This window comes from Bombyx mori, chromosome 18 (assembly GCF_030269925.1).
Source record: "Bombyx mori chromosome 18, ASM3026992v2".
NCBI lineage: Eukaryota > Metazoa > Arthropoda > Insecta > Lepidoptera > Bombycidae > Bombyx > Bombyx mori.
In genome coordinates this window covers 10,000,001-10,021,329 of record NC_085124.1, presented here as the reverse complement: position 1 = coordinate 10,021,329, position 21,329 = coordinate 10,000,001, and the positions used below count along the sequence as shown (strand labels likewise).

At 34.3% G+C, this 21,329-nt stretch overlaps 1 protein-coding gene across 2 annotated transcripts in view; it reads left to right on the top strand.

The window, feature by feature from the left end:
* The first annotated feature begins 2,178 nt into the window (after window positions 1-2,178).
* Window positions 2,179-21,329, top strand: part of LOC101743546 (fasciclin-2) — a 31,390-nt gene continuing 12,239 nt past the window's right edge. The window contains exons 1-8 of one of the 2 annotated variants that reach the window (XM_038017319.2): window positions 2,179-2,447; window positions 18,800-18,950; window positions 19,587-19,741; window positions 19,825-19,961; window positions 20,044-20,184; window positions 20,382-20,516; window positions 20,957-21,100; window positions 21,181-21,323. In XM_038017319.2, the coding sequence (XP_037873247.1) occupies window positions 2,384-2,447; window positions 18,800-18,950; window positions 19,587-19,741; window positions 19,825-19,961; window positions 20,044-20,184; window positions 20,382-20,516; window positions 20,957-21,100; window positions 21,181-21,323 (1,070 nt within the window). In that variant the 5' untranslated portion in view covers window positions 2,179-2,383. Of the gene's footprint in view, window positions 2,448-18,799; window positions 18,951-19,586; window positions 19,742-19,824; window positions 19,962-20,043; window positions 20,185-20,381; window positions 20,517-20,956; window positions 21,101-21,180; window positions 21,324-21,329 lie in introns of those variants that run through there. The other variant, XM_038017321.1, reaches the window with a different exon arrangement.

The window sequence follows — 21,329 nt, the reverse complement described above, 5'->3', positions numbered from 1 at the left end:
GATGTAATTCTAATAAAATTGCTGCTAAAACATGAAGAACTGAAAAAATTGTAATTGCCTAGATTAAAATAATTAATCCGCAAAAATAATGGCCGCGTGTGTTTGAAAGCGAGTTGCATAATCGCCCTCCGCACAGTACGCGATCACTTCCGTCGCTCAAAACTGTGGAGTGGTAAGAGTAGAAGAGAAATTGAGGCCCTGAAACTGAAGCCTACTGCTGGTAGGACGTCTTGTGAGTCCGCACGGGTGAGTACCACACTGCCTATTACTGCCGTGAAACAGTAATGCCTTTCGGTTTGATGGGTATGGCAGCCGTTGTACTTTGAAAACTGAGACATTAGAACTCATGTCTCAAGGTGTGTGGCGCATTTACGTTGCAGATTTCTATGGGTTCCAGTAACCACTTAATACCAGGTGGGCTGTGAGCTCGTCCACACAAATAGGCAATAAAAAAAAGATCATGTGCTGTCTAACAAGAAAAATTTTCGACTATATTTTAAAATATTAGAAAATAGCTACTTGATACAATATGGGTTTACCTTTTCTATTTCATATCAAGTTTCTCGTTAATTAATAATATTTTGTTAATAAATTATATTCAAACAAGACTGACATCAGAATAGAAGTATTGTTTACTTTGTAATGTGTAATTCAGCCGTTAAGATTTCCTTTAACGCTTGATAGCTACTAATCCATCAAACAAGGCGTTTTGAAACAGATGATTAAGCAACGTAGCTACTTTTGTTCAACCCTTTGTGTTATCCGAAAACGTTATCCCCTTGTTAATGTTGCTCTCGCAGTGTTGAGGTGCGATTTGTTTAAGTGCAGAACACAGAGGAGGATTTGGAGTTTCCAATTTATTATTTACTCGAGTGTGAACTCTATTAAAATTGTTCACATTCTATTACTCTGTTTATTTCAAATAATTATTTGGTTAATTTAAATTTATGGTCTCATAATGTTAATTGAATCAAAATTACGAACACCTTCGTTGTTGTACTTTTGTGTTTGTGGAAGATATGAATGATGTTTGGTTAATTCTTAAGTTTATGATTTAAGAATAACAACAGCTTTCGCCTTTTGTTGTTATGCCGTCAAACAGAACAAAAGATATGCGGAGAAATTGAAAATTACTAAGACTATGCCTTCGATTTCTTTATTGAAGACTGTAATTCACTGCGCAATTCTAGTTTTATTTGTGAAGGACTTAATATAATTTATCTGCGTATATTCTTCTAATAATGGTATATTTTTGAAAAGCTTTGCCATAATTTGTTTTGATAATTAAAATTAAGCCAAAATTGAAAATCAAATTTGTCTCTGTTTATTTTCGCTTTTCTTGGTTAAGAGTAACGGTCCCTTAGGAGCTTTTGAAAAGGGTGGCCGTAATACAAAATAAAGAAAAGAATATTATTATCCTATTTTGTAAAATTGCTACGAAATTGATAACCAGGGGAGATGATGGTGGAATTTTTGGTCCCTAAGAGTGACTAATAAAAAATGAGTGAACAACCAGATATCAAAAAGGAAATGTTGTATTCTTATTTTCATTATCCATCCTTTCAATATTAGAGGTCTAAACTGTTCAATCAATCAACATGAAAATTTGCGTAAAATTGTCAAGAGTTCAAGATAGAACATAAAGGATTGGCATTTAAAAAAATTTAGTAATCTCGAAAGACATTAACACGAGTATAGCCAGAGATAAAAGCTAGTATAACAATAAAAATAAATCTTCTCGACTTGTTGATTTACGTTAGGTAAAAAAAATCCCTTGAAGTTGATTTTTTTATTCTTAAAAAACACTTCTCTAAAACATCAGTCTTCAGTAGAAATATAAAGATATTATAAGAAATAAAAATGTTATACGTCAATTTATTTAAAAAGACTTAAGCTTAATATTATGTCTACGCTGTAATAAATACATTATTTGAAATTCATACTTGAGTTTATACGAGTATAATACATATAATATTTGATATTTTATATAAACCTATATATACCCCTTATATAAACCTATTTTGGCTCACGCACGAGTTGTAGCTGCCTGGTCATTAATATATCAAACGGAGTAACACTATAATATGACATTCCGTACCTACTAAAAGTACCAAATAACTCTAAAAATAAGCGTGATGTTTATACTCCGTTTATACTTCAATATTACGTCCCATTTTCAGAGCTCAGTGTCAGCAAAGAGGCAAGTTTACATTGGACGTGTAAGATCGCGCACGCATTGCTCGCGACAACGAAAAAAAAAATTGTTTCGATTGTCGAACGTATTTGAATTAAAGGCGGGAACTAGAATGTGTTCTTGATTTTTTTTTATCTGTTGTTTATTTCTGTTACCTATATTAAAATATTGTGTTTTGGTTTCTTTACAATGTTTGGTACGGTGTCGAGTATTATTATATCAGTGATCATTGCCGTGTTTATCGGGTCGAAAGGTAAGGTCATCTTTATTTGTGTCAATCAAATAACTACCTTAATGCTAACTACTATTAAATAAAAAAATTTAGTAATGTAATACTACATGTTTTTTTTATTATTTAATAGGTATTTAATATTTCCAAAATATGGGATTTGAAACAAAAAATTATTCACACGCTTGTATTTAAATATATTAGACATTTCGATCCGAGTACTAATATACTCGTAAATAGGTAGAATAAAAGCTTTATCACAATTAAATTAAATACAAATACATTAAATAAAATAATTTTCTCATTCAAACAAAATTATAATTGTGACATAATAAGTCGATCAATTACAATATAACCTTCAAATTGTCTTGTTTTGTATGAGTGTGGTTTGGTTAGTTAACCACATAGATACTATCGATGCGAAAATAGCTTTGCTCTTAATTATATCATTATTCATGAACGCTTTGTAAAAAAAAACAATAAAAAAACAAAATCCTTGACTTGTGGTGTTATAAACGAGTGAAACAAATTGCACGACTATTATTTTGTTTTTATTTCATTAATTACCCTTGAACTAACCTATACCTTGTCAACTTTTTTGAATTGAACTCCATCCGGAATGTTTATAGCTCCAGTTGTTTTTACCAGTGCGCGTTTCTATACTAATATTATAAAGCTGAAGAGTTTGCTTGTTTGTTTGTTTGTTTGAACGCGCTAATCTCAGGAACTATTGGTACGACTTCAAATTTTTTTTCAGTGTCGGATAGCTCATTTATTCAGGAAAGCTGTAGGCTATATAACATCACACCAAGACTAACAAAAGCGGAGTACCAATAAATAATAATTCAAAATCGGGGTTTTTTCCCTTTTGAGAGCTTCCGCTTTGGGCGCTGCGGAAACGGTTAAAGTTACGCTAAAATAATGTATGACAAAATTATTCCCCTTTAAAAGTTTCAAAAAAAAGTCGCGACAGCATATGTCTATATTTAAAGGTTGGCTCACTATAAGGTTTTTTATTTTAAACAAATTTGTTCTAAAATAAAGCATTATTTGTGAAGGCGTTTTTATAAAGATTATATTAATCCCTATCCCAACAAATACCTTATTCATTACCACATTGAAACATCCACATCACTTGAAGATAGACTTTGACTATTATAGATTTTTCTGGATTTCTCCAGAATCCCATCATCAGATCTTGATGATTACAGGACCATTCGGGAAGTCTACCCTTTCAAACAAAAAAAAAGCAGTTATATATTGAGTTTAAAGGTGGGAAAGCTGTGATACTATACAGTTTTGAAGTCGTCATGGCCTAAAGAATAAAACGCTTCGTACATTTGCATCGAGAGATGCTATTGAGCCAGTGTTAAAATGTAGGATTTCAGCAAGTATCATTTTTTATATAAAGTACGTGCTTAATAAATGTTCCCAAATCTACGGTGAAGGAATAGCATCATGTAATAAAAATCAAATCAGCAAAATCATGATTTGCTTCGTTACTTGTCTACCACCGCTATTTCTACTGTGAAACATTAATGCGTTTCGGTTTGAAGGGTGGTGCAGTCGTTGTACCGTAAAATCCGAGACTTAGACTCATGTCTCAAGGTGGGTGACGACAATTATGTGGTTAATGTCTAGGGACTTTAGTGGTCACTTAACACGAGGAGAGCTGTGAGCTCGTTCACCGATTCTAAGCTATGCAAATAATATGAGCCTTTATTACTTAATACTAGAGGTGTCTTCACCATGTGTATAGTGCATTAAAAATATCCGTGTATCCGTGTATTTATTTATTTATTTTATACTTTATGCACAAAACAAAAGTTGTACACAGGCGGACTTAATGCCATGGGCGCCTCTATCTTTATCTCTAAATCTGAGGTAACTAGTGATATACCGACCAAATATATCACCAAAAAAAAATGAACAAGTTTGTTGAGTCCAAATTATATTTGCGGTTGTCGAACTTATCTACTGGTTTAATCAAGGTCATTATTGTTACAAAGGCTAAAACATTTTTTGTCTTAACTGTCCAATTGCAACCCAATTGAGTCTTATTTATATTAATTTAATGTTGATGATGATAGACGCGCTTGTAGGCGTAAGCTTTGATAGCTAATACTTTAACAAAAATGTCTTGTAACCTTAAAGTATTTTACACTGACAGAAAAAATCAGCGTTCAAGGTAACTTAATTAATGGACACTATGCTTATTGTGAAAAAACATTAACAGCTCCATTGATGAGATGTGTATAATTAATTATTAAGCGAGTCAAAGCTGTACACGCATTCAAAATGTTTTCAACCCAACTTTGTTAGTATTTATGCCCACTGAGTTTCTCGCCGGATCTTCTCAGTGGATCGCGTTTCCGATCCGGTGGTAGATTCTGCGAAGCACTGCTCTTGCTAGGGCCAGTGTTAGCAACACTCCCGGTTTGAGCTCTGAGAGATCACCTACACGTCAAAACGAAGCTGAAATAGCCTCTCAAGGCTATTAGCAAGAGTAGGAAAAAAAACACTTAACCTATACATCAGGCCGCTGAGTTTCTCACCGGAGTTACGATGCTAAATAACAATCCTCAAAAAAAAACCAAGAACGCGTCCTTTTAACATGCCCAGAAGTGCTATTTTAAGAATGTAGATATTATTTAAACATTAAACTTGGTTGTACTTAATTTTCAAATAAGTCGAATAAACTGAGAACCGGTCGGTTTCTACCTTTGTGTGAAATACCAAAGATTTTAAGGTTGCGTATGTTTGAACGGCTATTTGCAGTTCGTATAAATTTTAAAAGTGTTTGCATAGTATATAAATTTTAATATTAGATAAAACGCGATAAATTTTATCCCTGGTGGTAGGACCTATTGTGAGTCCGCACGGGTAGGTACCACCGCCCCGCCTATTTCTGCCGTGAAGCAGTAATGCGTTTCGGTTTGAAGGGTGGGGCAGCCGTTGTACTGTACTTGATACCTTAGAACTTATATCTCAAGGTGGGTGGCGCATTTACATTGTAGATGTCTATGGGCTTCAATAACCACTTAACACCAGGTGGGCTGTGTGAGCTCGTCCACCCATCAAAGCAATAAATAAATAAAACGATAGTATGGTACTCTGTTATACGTAATATCGTAGTAATGTGGATAAATCGTTATTTATTTTTGAGGTCAGATTGAGTCAATTTCATCAGCAATTACATATCTACGAATCTAATAGTATGTGGCTCTGTTGAGCAACTTCCACGATGAAGGAAACCTAGACCATTATATTTTAAAAGATTTATATGTACTGTTCTTAACAATGATAATATATCATATTTATATTAAGAATAAAACACTTTAAATTATTATATTATATTTAACAAAATTAAATATTTGTATAATAAGAATAAAAGGCCGTTAAAGCCATAAGAATACTAACTACTTGTTAAATTATTTCGAAGGAATTACGGTTTGGAGTATTTGCGACAGCCGTTATAATGTACAATCGAGACTAAAGACTTTATGCCTCAAGTTGTATGATGACATTTACGCTTTGATGTCCATGGGCTCCGGTACGTACGTGAGTCGTCGTCGGCTCGTTCCAATATCTAGGCAATACTAAAAAAAGTATATTTGAAACTCAATTTCAATACTATCGGATTTTGCCCTACGAGAATCGACAGATACAATCAACGTTTTCCATTTCGAGAACCGTTTTTTAAATGGGCAGCGTTTGAGAACTATTCTGATAGCTTTAAATGCCGTTGTGGAATAAAGAGATATATATGTAGACGCGCGCTTGGGATGGCTAAGCGGTAGTTTCCGTCATCACTCGTATTTGGTTGAACTCAGTTTATAAAAAGTCAATAAAACCTTTTGGATAATAATTATTGAAACTCAACACACACAACTTTCACAATGACAGGTTAAACCGACAGTTTCGTTCCACATACCGACAGACCGACTGACTGACTGACTGCCAGAGACTCACTGAGTGAAACGGACGGACCGTCCGATACGGACTGAATGACTGTCTGACACGGAATGCCACGACTCTGTCCACGTACCGCCATTTTATACTGTGGCGTTACGGAGTCTACCCTACATTTTGTGATATTTATCAAAACAACATTTCATCATTTAAAATAATAGTCAAAACAACGTCTTACTAAAAGTCGTTAACCACGACATATATATTTTTTACAGAACAAATAAAACTTTACGTAGCAAAGTACGCCATTTCACCAACCAACCAACGCCAATCTAATGAATTTCAGGGCAATTACCGCCAAAATATTAATTGAAGTGTACGCTGAATGTCCTATTTGTGGCCACCATGACACGAATGATGTGCGCACATAATTTTAGGAATTGGTAGCGTCACGTCTGTTAACGAGCTCAACTAGATGTTGACCGAACGCATCAAATTGTCGTTTGATGCATGTTGGTAATCTATTCTGTAACGCTCTATTCAATACGCGCATTAGTATCGCTTATTTTGAATGTCGACTTGTTTTGATGTAGTCGTGGCCCAAAGGATAAGACGTCCGGTGCATTCGTATCGTGAAGGAATAACATCGTGTAATAAAAATCAAACCCGCAAAATTATAATTTGCGTAATCACTGGCGGTAGGACCTCTTGTGAGTCCGCACGGCTAGGTACCATCGTTCTGCCTATTTCTGCCGTGAAGCAGTAATGCGTTTCGGTTTGAAGGGTGGGGCAGCCGTTGTAACTATGCTGAGAACTTAGAACTTATATCTCAAGGTGGGTGGCGCATTAACGTTGTAGATGTCTACGGGCTCCAGTAACCACTTAGCTGGGCTCATCAGGTGGGTTGTAAACTCGTCCACCCATCTAAGCAATAAAAAAATGAAAGTTTTACTGAATAGGGTTTTAAGAATTACTATATCTATGGGAGGTAGCAAAATCAAGACCAATCATTCTTTTACTTAAGTATGCTTTGTATGATCCCTAACCCACAAGCAGCCTAGACCGCGGTGGCATTTCCATTCAACCACGCCTGCCAACGGCAAGCGATACCACAAATTTGAATATATATAAACTTAATTTCTAGGATAGCGTGACTATCATCACCTACAAGTATTCATTCCATATTGTACAAGCCAAAGGTCGCTTGCCATCTGCCGTGCGATCTGCGGCCTAGATAGATGTGGAGACAGATGTGGAGTTTACTGTTATTTGGCTAATTCGCAGTTTTTTTTTCAATTGCTATTCTAAGCAGACTAGCATACGGTACATCTAAAGGTCCCTTTCATCCATGAACATAAGCAAAGCCAGAAACACAGATAGGCCGGTATCTAATAATGAGGACTCTTCTCAAACCTCGTTAGAAGAAAAGGCTTGTCATAGCGCTTGGGAAACATTATGGAACAATTCATTCCAAAGCCGGATTGTATGAGATAATATGGATGAACTCTGCTCCTACAGCGAGCAGTACGATGAAGAGATTATCTCGAAAAAAAAACCTCAGAACACTCTCTATGAAATATGTTGTACAAAATACACAGATCCAAATTTAGTAGCTGTAATTTGGATCCACAACACAGATTTGGGAGCAGTACTCCACGCGAGGCCAAGCTTGTACTTTATGTGTAAATCACATGTTTTTGTCCTTGCATGAAGTATTACTTCTTTCTATTGAGGACTCCCATCATTTTAAAAACCAACATGGTTTTACCTTGTCTATGGGCTCCAGTAACCACTTAACACCAGGTGGGCTGTGAGCTCGTCCATCCATCAAAGCAATAAATAAATAAAAAACCTTCCAAATTATTTCGACACTGAACACCGCTCGAAATATTGACCCCCAATAATCCCAATATGCTCAGAAGATCAGGGTCCTTATAAAAGCGGCGCCATAATAAAAGATCCTTCATCGCAGTGAACCCACCAAGTTATGTCTTTAAAGAGTTGAATTGAACTAAATTCAATTCAGACCATTCGGAAAGCCAGTGTGAAAGTTCTTCAATTCAGGCACAAACTTTGATCGTCTGTGATGAACCATATTTCCCAAACCTTCTGACGGTGCTATCGTCCTCACAGCAACGCATGTTATCGATAAATAGCATGTCATTGAAATACAAAAATAAGAAAATGTAGGGAGAATTTTGTGGCAAGCCAAAATTAATCGGTGTAGTATTAATGATAAATTTGATGTTCTGTTTATTCAAAACAATTTGTACAGTTAATGGAGTATTTATTTATACTCAATGTTGACAGTTACGTTTAAAATGCCCGCTCGTTGCAAGAGTACTTTACTAGAAATTAGTACTAGTACCTAAGTAATGATAACAAATACTTTTTGTTTTACCAATCATATACAGTTAAGAAAAGATCAAACTAGTCTTGTTGTACAACAATACTAAAATGATCCGTATTCATAGATAAGAGTTACTGCTAACAATCTATAATATATCCATAACAATTATGTAGATATTCTATTATCATTCTAATTATTGTATAAATATAGTGAAATAAGCAGCTCGCGTTTCTTATTCAGTAAAAGAATAGTAAACAGAGCCATATTGTATGTTTACGAGCAAACACGGTATTAACATTATAATATGTAGTTGTACTTTGAGAGTATTAAGCGGTAGGCAGCGGCTTGGCTCTGCCCCTGGCATTGCTGAAGTCCATGGGCGACGGTAACCACTCACCATCAGGTGGGCCGTATGCTCGTCTGCCTACAAAGGCAATAAGAAAAATCTCTGAGCGTCAAATATTGATCATGCAAGTAATTTTCCATAACATACTTAAACCGCTTTTAATAAAACGTTACTAAGTTAAGTCCTTGTCGGCAGTACTAGCTGTAAAAAAATTACGATTAATACAAACTTATACTTATTGTTCATGTGGCGTTTTTGACGCTATTGTGATTTTGGTTCTTTAACAACTTGTGTCACAAATATAACGAGATAATTACAGATAATCAGAATTGTTACCCATACGTCACGTAACAATTGATACTTGTGTGTATGGTTTCTAATTGGATAGCGGAATTCATGTTGTGATACCGATTGAGTGCCACTGAGCACCTACTGCCTACATGAGTATGAACTCGTTCAACTAAGTAAGCAATAAAAAAAACCGACATCTTGATCTCAAAAAATATCAATGTGTTTCTTGAAACAAAAAGTCCACAACTCAAACGCTGATTTGCCCTTATTAAAAACGAGTCGCAGTTTCCTGATTTCCTTCAATTGGATAATAAGCCAGAAACAATGTTTCTCACTGACATTATACTAAAGAGATCTAATCTATTCATCGTTGCAACTAACGTTGAACAAAATTTAGTGTATTTACTTACAGATTGGTTCCCAAAAATATTTAAACACAAAGTAGAGTTGTAATCCCTTAAAACTTCACAAAACGGTTAATCCTAACACAGTACACACGTAGTTTGTCAACTGGTCTATAATGTACCAGATCTGAATTGGGTTTTCCTTTCGAAGTGGATTTTGGGATTAGGATGAAGTAAATAAATAAATAAATATTTACTAACAATCACGCCAGTGTAAATGCAGTAGCGGAATAATCGATAATATAAATGAAATGGTCAATCTAATCGCATTGGCTAGTAAAATAATTCTTTCTTGTACTATTATTTACTTCTATCTTCTTCTTCACTTTGAAGTTAATTAAAAAGTACGTCATTCGCAATACCCACTATACAACAATCAAGTGGGATGTCTGCCTCCATACGATAATTAAAACTCAAACATTATTCTTCCAAATTAGCTACAAAACCCAAAATGTATGAGGTCATCGCTGTTGCGGATAAGCACTTAAAACATAATACGCTTAATGGCAACCAGAGTACAACACTACCACGCCCTAATTAGCAAACGGGATGGCGAAGAAAGGTATTTATAGGCGTCTTCATACGGTAGTCTAATAACCACAAGTAAACTTAGCTTTATAATCATTATAAGCTTATTTAATAATAAGTATTTACAAGCTCATTAGCTCACACTGTTAATTATACATATTTGTATTATACGTATAAAGCTACGTAAATTTTTCTTAAGTATAAGTGTGCTCATGCTAATGCTACTTTCGTTTTAATAATATAATTTTTAGCAAAATTCAGATAATGGCCATCTGTGCTTAAGTTAGATTTGCGTCTCATACGTACTCAACAGATGTTCACGATTGACTTCCACGGTGAAGGAATAACATCGTGTAATAAAAATGAAACCCGCAAAATTATAATTTGCGTAATTACTGGTGGTAGGACCTCTTGTGAGTCCGCACGGGTAGGTACCACCACCCTGCCTATTTCTGCCGTGAAGCAGTAATGCGTTTCGGTTTGAAGGGCGGGGCAGCCGTTGTAACTATAATGGAGACCTTAGAACTTATATCTCAAGATGGGTGGCGCATTTACGTTGTAGATGTCTATGGGCTCCAGTAACCACTTAACACCAGGTGGGCTGTGAGCTCGTCCACCCATCTAAGCAATAAAAAAAAAAAAAAAAAAAAATCATATGACAACCACGTGCCACCAGCGCGGTTATTAAATTTGATTTCAGTTTGAAATATGATTTATGAATTTATATCATAAATTTAATTAAATTTTAATTTAATAAAATTAATTAAATTAAATTTATAAAAAAAAACTTAGCAAAACCAGGATAAATGATGTTTCGTCATTATTTAAAACAAGTAATAATTTAAGTGCTGTGAATTGGAATTGTTCAAGAATCGTGAAGCACTTCCAATCGAGTACAATGCTAAACTGCAACTAATTAAGAACAAAACTATAGGCACCGTTTCTATGTCTATATTGTACCTAGCTTGTTTACTGAATTTAACGATGAGCTTAAAGAAGACTACACACACTAGAGGCAAAATCTTTAACTTGGTTGATCATTTGTTATGATATGGATCCAGTTTAAAACGCCATGAAATCACAAGCTTTGATAGTTTTTGTCGTACAATTCTTTTTATGCCATTTTTATACATTGTTTTAATTGCGAAAAAATAAGATAACAAAAAAAAAACAATATTATAAATATCGAAGACGCGGAAGCATTACACTATTAGCCAACCCCTAATACTCTAATAATCAGTAAAATTGTCGGCACTCTTTACTTAAAAAAACCTAAAATTCGATTCGAAATTGAGATCGTTGCTATTGCCATATTGCTATTACATTGTAATTTAGATTTTCCTGATCAGATAGGCAATATTTGCTTTGTGGTGTTCATTGCTGAAGCCGCAGTTTTTGTAACAGATAGGCTGTGATGCATTAGTATGATATAATCTCTGACTGTTTAACAAAGAGCTATAATATCGTAATAACACAACTGAGATTATTTTGTAAATCTACCTTGATAGACGAACTTACCCATCCAGTGTTAAGTGGTGGTGTTTTGGATATTACGAAGTAAATACCGTCATGCTCCTCTAGACAAGAAGTCGAAACCTGTAAGAATATTGCATAAATGTCCCTCTCTTCAAACTAAAAGGCAAAACTGTTTTGTGGCAGAAATGAAAGCTTGGTATCTACCAGTGCGGTCATAACAAGTATTACGTAAACTTTTTTTTCGGGTTAGTCACAATGCTATTGCTACATTCGGAAAGTTAAACATGACATTTGTTGATTGTGTATATTTTGTAGACAAATTAGTACTTGTCATCGGGATTCAAAAACTGCTATATTCGCATCAGTTCATTTGCATTACACATAAGCCCCAAGGAATAATAGACCTATCATTAGACCTAATTATTAACGTATTTATGCAAATAATGAAATAATCCACAACCATATAATTTTCCCAATGGACGAAGGTTAATGACAATCTAAACAAAACTTAAATAACAAACACGTCATACTGTTTTATGATGCAACGTTAACGGTATTTGGGTTTCTTTATTTTTGACTATTGCTATTAGGTTGGTTGTCTAGAACACTCCTTTGATGGAAACGATTTTTAACTAATCCTGCTATTATGTCAATGATAAACCGTATAAGCCAGCAAAAAAAATCGTCCAAGAAGCGGCAAGATTTGAAATAAATAACTTGGATTATTTATCTGTTCGAAAAAGTTGGTGTAATGCTAAAAATTGTATGTAAACTGTTTATTATTTATTTATTTGCAAAGAATATATGAACACTGGATCATATATGTAAATGAAATGGAAAACACCTTGTAATTGTAGAAAAAGAAGCCGAAGCTTCAATAATTATTAATTCTACTACAAATGCTCTGCGAATAAAAAAAAGGGTTTTAAAAAGCAATGTACATTACCAGTCTCGGAGAGAATTTCTCTCATTGTATCTGCACGTGGCCTGAAGCTGACAGCTAAGTATTTTCATTTTTAGTTTTGTTCTAACGGTAAAATACTTTACCTCACAAGTCCTTCTTGGCAGTCTCGTGTGTAATGACCCGACTACAGTAATACGATGTTCGGGTTCGGTTGCCGATCGAGTTCAATATAATTATTATAGATATCTCATAAGTGGAGTTCGGCTGTTTCCAATAACTATTAAATAATTATTCTCAATTTTATACAGTAGTCTAGTTGACATCGACGCTTGAAAGGCAAACGTGACTAAGCGACAATGCGTCAACTTTACAGTAGACTAATTTAAAGTTGAAATACCTGAAAAAAATTCTATTTTAACGAATCTAGCTGTAGGGTTGAAATTATTTTAATGGACTTAAAAATATATATTTTTTTGCGCATCGAATATGGTTATTGCCTATCATTTATGTACAAAGCAGTTATTATCGTTTAGTCACGTTTGACTTTTAAGCGTCGACATGTTTCCAGTTTTAATGCGTGGTTATTGCAATTCAAAGTACAATGATTTAGTGGCACGTCATATTTATGGCGATCAGGAAGATTTCTGTTACTATGTTATTTCCCTTTTATGGTACACATTCTCTAGGTGAAAAAATGTAGTGCTGAAAAATTAGAGGGAGTGCTATGTTACTGACGAAGATATCGAAGATAGGGCGAAATGAAGCAGGAAAATATGAAAAGCTGATCCTATTAACATATAGTATTAGGAACTTATTCGACCGCCACGGGGCAACGCAAAGCCGCTGTCACCCGAAACATGTCTTACCGCATCCCCCGGATTCACTGTCGGTGCTTTTAGGTTTCTCAAGCACCGGTCACCGTCCTCGTCGAACTCGTTAACTACGACGAAGAATTCGACGAACGAACTAACTCATAGACACAGCCAACTGAGTTTCTCACCGGATCTTCTCAGTGGGTTGCGATTCCGATCCGGTGGTAAACTCTGCGAATCACTTCTCTTGCTAGGGCTAGTATTAGCTAATTCTCTCTGGTTGAGCTCGTGAATTCATCTACCAGTCCGGGCGTAGCTGGAATAGCCACTTAAGCTACCAGCGAATAGATAGGGCAAAAAAAAATGTGTGCGTGTACTAGTGTACACACGTAAGAAGTGAAACTTGTTTATGGCCTTATTTTTCGAAAAATGATCTACATGCAACTTTCTAGAAATTGGTTAAATAAAGTTAAATTAGATAAAGTTTAAACAAAAGGATTTTATTATCATAGACATGAATACAAAAAAGTTAAATTAGATAAAGTTTAAACAAAAGGATTTTATTATCATAGACATGAATACAAAACAGATGGCGCGTAACGGAAAAATGTGACGCGTAACCGAAAAATGTGACGGTAAATTTTTTTCCAACGCCGATAAGGAAGTTTCACTTCAAAAACATATAGGATGAATGGCTAGGAAGAAAGAGAGATAAGCTGAAATCTAGGAATATTGGATGTTTGTTAATTACGCTAAAATAGCTAATCAAATAGGAGTGAAATTTCATAACAAAAAAACTTTTGTTAAGGTACTCAATTGAATACAGAATTTACGAAAACAACTTTTACAACTACAGTTTAGAAGTTTATCTAAGCACGCTACCTATTTATCCCCAACATTTTTTCAAACAGATTACATAACATTTTACGAGCGAAGACCGTCCGAGAGTAATAGACTGTAATTGAACAAGTGTTGTTATTAATATTAAGACGGGAGCAATAAATATTAGGAGTTCCATCAATTTAGCGATTATAGTTTCATTTATAAACCAAAAAAAAGGCAAGACTGAAAAATAGGCAATAAAAAAATAATTCTAAATAGCTAAATAAATATACAAAATCATTATCTACTATTTTATAGCGTTATTGTATAATAAACGAATAGGAAAGGGCACTTGAATGTTTTCAACGTTTTCAAAGTGCTAATTCTTCCACTTGGGAGAAATAACATTAAATCTCGAGGGTCTGCCAGCTCCCATGCTTTCTTTCTTAACGAACCTCGGGGCTTAGGGGAGAAATACGTTTTTGTGGGTGCACTTTAACATGTACGGTATAAATGTTTTTAATAGAAAGCTGTTATCTCTATATATAAAAATGAATGGGTGATCGTTAGTCTCGCTAAAACTCGAGAACGGCTAGACCGATTTGGTTAATTTTGGTCTTGAATTATTTGCAGAAGTCCAGGGAAGGTTTAAAAGGTAGATAAGTATGAATATGTTCGGAATTAAATAAAAATATCAATTTTGTTTTTCCTTTGATGTATCCCCCGTCGGTCTTTTATTTATCGATTGAGGTACTACGAAGTCTGCCGGGTCAGCAAGTTGAAAATAAAAAAGCATTTGACTGTCAAATCGATACTATCAGAAACAATACAGAAGTTCCTAATTTTTAATGAGTAATCATAGAACGGTGATCTGATTAATTTAGCTAAGTTTGAACTTAGTAGTAGTAGTAAAAAAAACATGTAAATAAGTTCTATTGAGCAATGAAAGTGTTTTTATTGAGTGGCTTATAAGGTATTCTTAGTGACCGTTTTGTTAATAATATAAGTATTTATGAAGTTTCTCTTGATTTATCATGATCAAAAGGCTGTATGTAGATCATTCGTAAATAACTTACTCAAGAATAAGCTACTACAACTAAAAGTTTAACCAAATAAATACATATAAAGATGACACAACATATGGAACTCTGTAACAATCCCCTAAGTGTCCCTAATTAGTATGGCCTCGAATTCCACTCTACAACACAGCAATGCCATGTCGGCTAGTTCCTCTATATTAATTTACTGAAAGATTCTGTGAGAACAGGCTTATTGTCGCAATTTTTGAGTGTCACCATAAATCACTGTGTTACAAATTGTCTGAAACGTGAATTTTATATTTAGTGTGCTAAAATATTAGATATTTACAGTATTTTTTCTTCAAAAATTTAATTATAAGTAGCTATATTACATTACACTAGCTTTTGGCCGCGATTCCGTCCGCGTGGAATAGTTACTTTGGCATAACGTTAAATTTTACCTCCACTTCATTTACGTAGAAACTGAAAATATTTTTGAATTATAAAATATTAAGGGGCTATTTAAACCCGTATTTTGAAAAATTCTTTATTGGTGCTCTACTTGTATTGGTCTTACCGTAATGTTAAATAGCCTTCCTCAATAAATGGGCTATCTAACACTGAAAGATTTTCTCAAATCGGACCAGTAGTTCCCGAGATTAGCGTGTTCAAACAAACAAATTCTTCAGCTTTATAATATTAGTACACGAGTAGATTAAGTAACTACGTATATTACTGATGACAGGCCTTAATTACTGTGAGTGTGTGTGAGATTACGTCATTTTCTCTTATTTCTGTCAGAAAAGCTTTAATTGTTAAGCAAGAAATTTTTACGACCTGCCCGCAATCGTATCGCTGCAAAGGCAAGGCAATATATTTCTATATTAATCATTTTAAATATTTAATATTTGACTATTATTATGTTCTTTATACATAATATTCTTTATACTTTATACATAATAAATAATTAAAAGTAGTCGTCGATAGTTAAAAATATTTTGTACGTATTTTGAGGCTCATAAAATACAAATTTCAATATGTACCTACACTCAATAACAAGATTTCGTGGTAAAAATAATCTTTGAAGCTGACTGCTTTCAAACGATGTTTATAAAACTCATAATATTATTATTTCCGCTCACTCAATAGATTCTAAGATATAAACAACAAAAACAGCACTGTTTGTTTGTCTACGAATTCTTACCTTGGAAATGTCGTTAATTTAGAATTGTTCGTGTTCAATATTTATATTCCGGGGGATTATTACTTTGTAATTTTTTTTTATCATTTCATCTTATCTTACGTATTATTTTGTAAGAATTTATAAAATTCCTGTTTTGTTTTATTCTATACTTTGGCCCGTTGTTTATATAACTTGAAGTCGTCGTGGCCTAAAGGATAAGACGTCCGGTGCATTCGTATGAAGCGATGCACCGGTGTTCGAATCCCGAAGGCGGGTACCAATTTTTCTAATGAAATATGTACTCGACAAATGTTCACGATTGACTTCCACGGTGAAGGATTAACATCGTGTAATAAAAATCAAACCCGCAAAATTATAATTTGCGTAATCACTGGTGGTAGGACCTATTGGGAGTCCGCACGGGTAGGTACCACCACCCCGCCTATTTCCGCCGTGAAGCAGTAATGCGTTTCGGTTCGAAGGGTGGGGTAGCCGTTGTAACTATACTGAGACCTTAGAACTTATATCTCGAGGTGGGTGGCGCATTTACGTTGTAGATGTCTATGGGCTCCAGTAACCACTTAACATCAGGTGGGCTGTGAGCTCGTGCATCCATCTAAGCAATAAAAAATAAAAATAAAATTTAAGTACCAATTTTTCATGAAATACGTACTTAACATAATATGTTCTCGATTAATTTCCACGGTGAAGGAATAAATAGCATCGTGTAATAAAAATCAAGCGAAGATATCTAGAGTAGTCCATCAACACACGATAGGTAAAGATGTCACTAGTTTTTAGTGGTAGTGGTAAATCGTGAAGTATTGTCACTAGTTTTCAATATAGATAGATATTAAAATTAAGGTTAAGCACTTTTAAACTTTCCAACAATTCAAATGCCCTTCAGAACCGTAGTGAACGAATTCTGAATGAGATCTCTTTTAAAATTATTTTTAAACAATCTTCAACAAGGCTATTACATTGAGGCGTATGGTTTCTTTTTTTCTCATAAACAAATTAATTACTGTACGAACATCACATGTTTTTGTTTCTTTCCGCTAGAGCATTCATGATTTTTATTTTAGCCTTTATACAACTTATTTCTGAGCTCCGGACAACACAGACATAAAAGAAAAATGAAGAGCACAATATTTTTATGATTAACTCATCCATATGTTCCAAATGCTTTAAACGTGCTTTGACTGGCAAAATTTTCCACCAAGGTTACAATTGAATAAATGAGAAACAATTTTCGACCACTCGAAACAATTTCGTCTTGTTTCGATTACATTAGATACCAGCGTCAATATTTATCACGAGTGACAATATTTCTAGACAAACTCACTTAAAGCGGAATAAATAATACTTGGAAAAAAAATCTCTGAAGAGACTGGACTTTTGTACTGGTGGCAGGACCTATATGAATCCGCATGGGTAGGTACCACCACCCTGCCTATTTCTGCCGTGAAGCAGCAATGCGTTTCGGTTTCAAGGGTGGGTCAGCCGTTGTAACTATACTGAGACCTTAGATCTTATATCTCAAGGTGGGTGGCGCATTTACGTTGTAGATGTCTATGGACTCCAGTAACCACTTAACACCAGGTGGGCTGTGAGCTCGTCCACTCATCTAAGCAATAAAAAGAAAGAATATTGTAAAGGTATTTTACTGTCTTGGAATTGAGCATATAGGCGAATGATGATTTCAAAATAATTGATAATCCTAATTATTGATATCGAAAACCACTTTCATTACCAATTTACTAACCGCTGATTGTTAAATGAGTACCACCTGCTGCTTCTATCTGCAAAGAAGTTTTTTGTTTTTGTTTTATTTGACTGCCGCGAAACAATACAATTGAAATTGTGACCTCTTGTCTTAAGGTGGATGAACTTAGACACATTGTGTTTTTTACATATTACTGACAGATGGATCTAGATCGATGCATAGACCTACATAAGAGTATGTGCTCTGATTGACATTCATTTATCCAAATTAATCCTTCTAGTGAACTTAATATACGATGTGCGACTGAACGTTATTGCAAATGAAACCCATAAAATAGATGCTTTGTAGATTAATAGGATCCAAATAATGGTTAATTCATAATTAAATTTTAAGTACCCGTATTTAATTATTCCACATCACAAAATTTTTATTAGGTTGTTTGTGTGCACACATTAACTTCCCATTTGAAAATGGAACGACCGTCACTTTCAGTACATTTCAAAGGAATTTTTTTATCATCTTCAATAAAGTATGACAAAGTTAAAAATAGCATGTATATTTAAATTAATGGCTGTACTAGAATTAACCTTGTAATTTTTATAGACTGTATCGCGTGCTTCCGGAACGATGAGCACAAAACCAACATCATTCCGACGGGGAGTTCATTTTACCAAGAGTGTCATTGTTCTGAACCCGGATATAATATGCAATACATAAAATGGACAGATATAAACAATGAAATCATCACTGCAGGGTATGTCATGAAATATTTTTGTTTTTATTTCTTATTACAATCAAATGAATTTTGTTTTAGTGCTTAGATGCGTGTTCGAGCTCATAGCCCACCTCGAGATATAAGTTCTACGGTCTCAGTATAGCTACAACGGCTACCACACCCATCAAACCGGAACGCATTTCTGCTTCACGGCAGAAATAGGCAGGATGGTGGCAGGTACCTACCCGTGCGGACACACAAGAGGTCCTACCACCATTAATTACGCATATTATAATTTTGCGGGTTTGATTTTTATTACACGATGTTATTCTTTCACCGTGGAGCTCAATCGTGAACAGTTGTTGTGCACGTATTTCATTAGAAAAATTGGTACCAGCCTGAGATTCGAACACCAGTGCATCGCTTAATATGGATTCACCGGACGTCTTATCCTCTTAAAAAATGACCACGAAAATAAGCGCAACTAATATAGTAAGAAACTGTAATGACATAATGTTATGAGTCTTCATTCACTCTGAGGCTTAGTAGAAGAATGTGGGTAAGACTTGGAGTAAATTCCATTCTTGTATTAAATGATAGAAATAGAATAGAATTAGAACTCCGTGATAGCTAGTAAATTACGACATAACTACTAAATTCATTTGTTTTAACAAGACCAGGTACAGATTCGTTGATTTACGTCGAAAAACAAAGCGACGGTCTAAATATTCACATTCCAAAGGTCAGCAAATCAATGTCTGGAGCTTACAAGTGCATAACAAATTTCGAAGGGCAACAGTATGTCCAGACTCATACAATAGAAGCATATGGTACGTATGAAAACAATAAAATCATGACCTAATTGTTGTAAACCGGAGATTAACACGTGCTGTAAATTATCTTTATGTTACAGATCCATTGTACTTTATTAATGCTGCAGAAGTTCAGCATATTATGGAATCGCAAGATTCACGAATCAATTGTGAAGCACGCGGTGAATACCCTCCATTAATTACATGGCACAAAGGAGAAGAGAACGCATTAGTTGAAGTAAATATTCAACTTATAAAATCGATTAAATTCGTGACAACATTTTAATGTAATCGATTATTTTAATGTAAATGTATTTCAGATTCAAAATAGTGAAAAATATTCAATCACAAAGGAAGGGTTGATAGTAAGGAACGTAACTACTGAAGATGGTGGAACGTATAAATGTACAGCAATGGTTATGGTCACAGGGGAAGAAGTTGATAGATTTATAAAAGTTGAGGTATATACTCGTATTAAGATTATTTGAAATTAATTATTTAAAACACCTAAACTGTTAGCAAATTTATAATAATAATTTAATTATTTTCACACTTTTGGCCAATCGTCTCATCTATTATCAATTTACTATAATTTTATTTTGATGCAGTGCGACCTATATTATATAAGAGATTAAAATTGTGTTCATATTATTCACAGGTTATGACCGTACCAATAATTCAGGACATTATTGGTATCCCTAATACAATAGTCATGTTAGGTTCAAAGCTTTCAGTTGAATGTATAGCGGAGGCTAAACCACAACCTGAATATATTTGGAATAAAGTGTACACGGTAAGTTAAATATTTTACACTGTTTTAAAATGAAATTTCGTAAAAAATTATTTACAGAAATCTACGAAGACTAGACTAATCTGCTTTAAATTGTTAGAAGTTGTTAGAGATCCATTTCTTTAAAAGCAAATTCAAAACAATTCTAAATTAAAAATAGTCTAAACTATTTTTATTTGCTTATTACTAAATTAAATGTTGGAAATATTTAGGTTTTCTTTTATTCAGTACTGGGCTCAATAAATAAAAAATATACCAATGAATGACCTCAAAACTTCATGTCTCAAAGTAATCACATTTGTATTCTCTATGAACTCAAATAACGACAGATGAGCTGTAAGATAGTTTGCTGGACAAGTACCCAAAAAATAAAATCTTTTGACAAATTTAAAGGCAGTTTTATAGTAAAATCCAGGAATTCACCTATCACCAAAACTTTGTAGGGTCCGAACGATGAAGGGAATCAAACATGGAAGCAAGTAGCTAATACATTAATATTTGATGATATAAAGGGTTATGATGCTGGTTACTACGAATGCACTGCGTACAATATGGCCGGTAATTCTACTAGTGGTGCACTAATCGAGGTAAAAACATATCGATTCCTTACTCGACTAGAATATAATTCAAATTATGATAACAAGTACTAATTAATCTATTTCATTAGGTACTAGTTCCACCAGAAATATTTGGTTTTGATAACATGACTGCCGAGGAAGGGACCAATATCAAAATCGCCTGTGAAGCTCTGGGAATTCCGAAACCCAACATCACAGTTACAACGAGTATATTTGATTCCGACGAAAATGGGTTTGT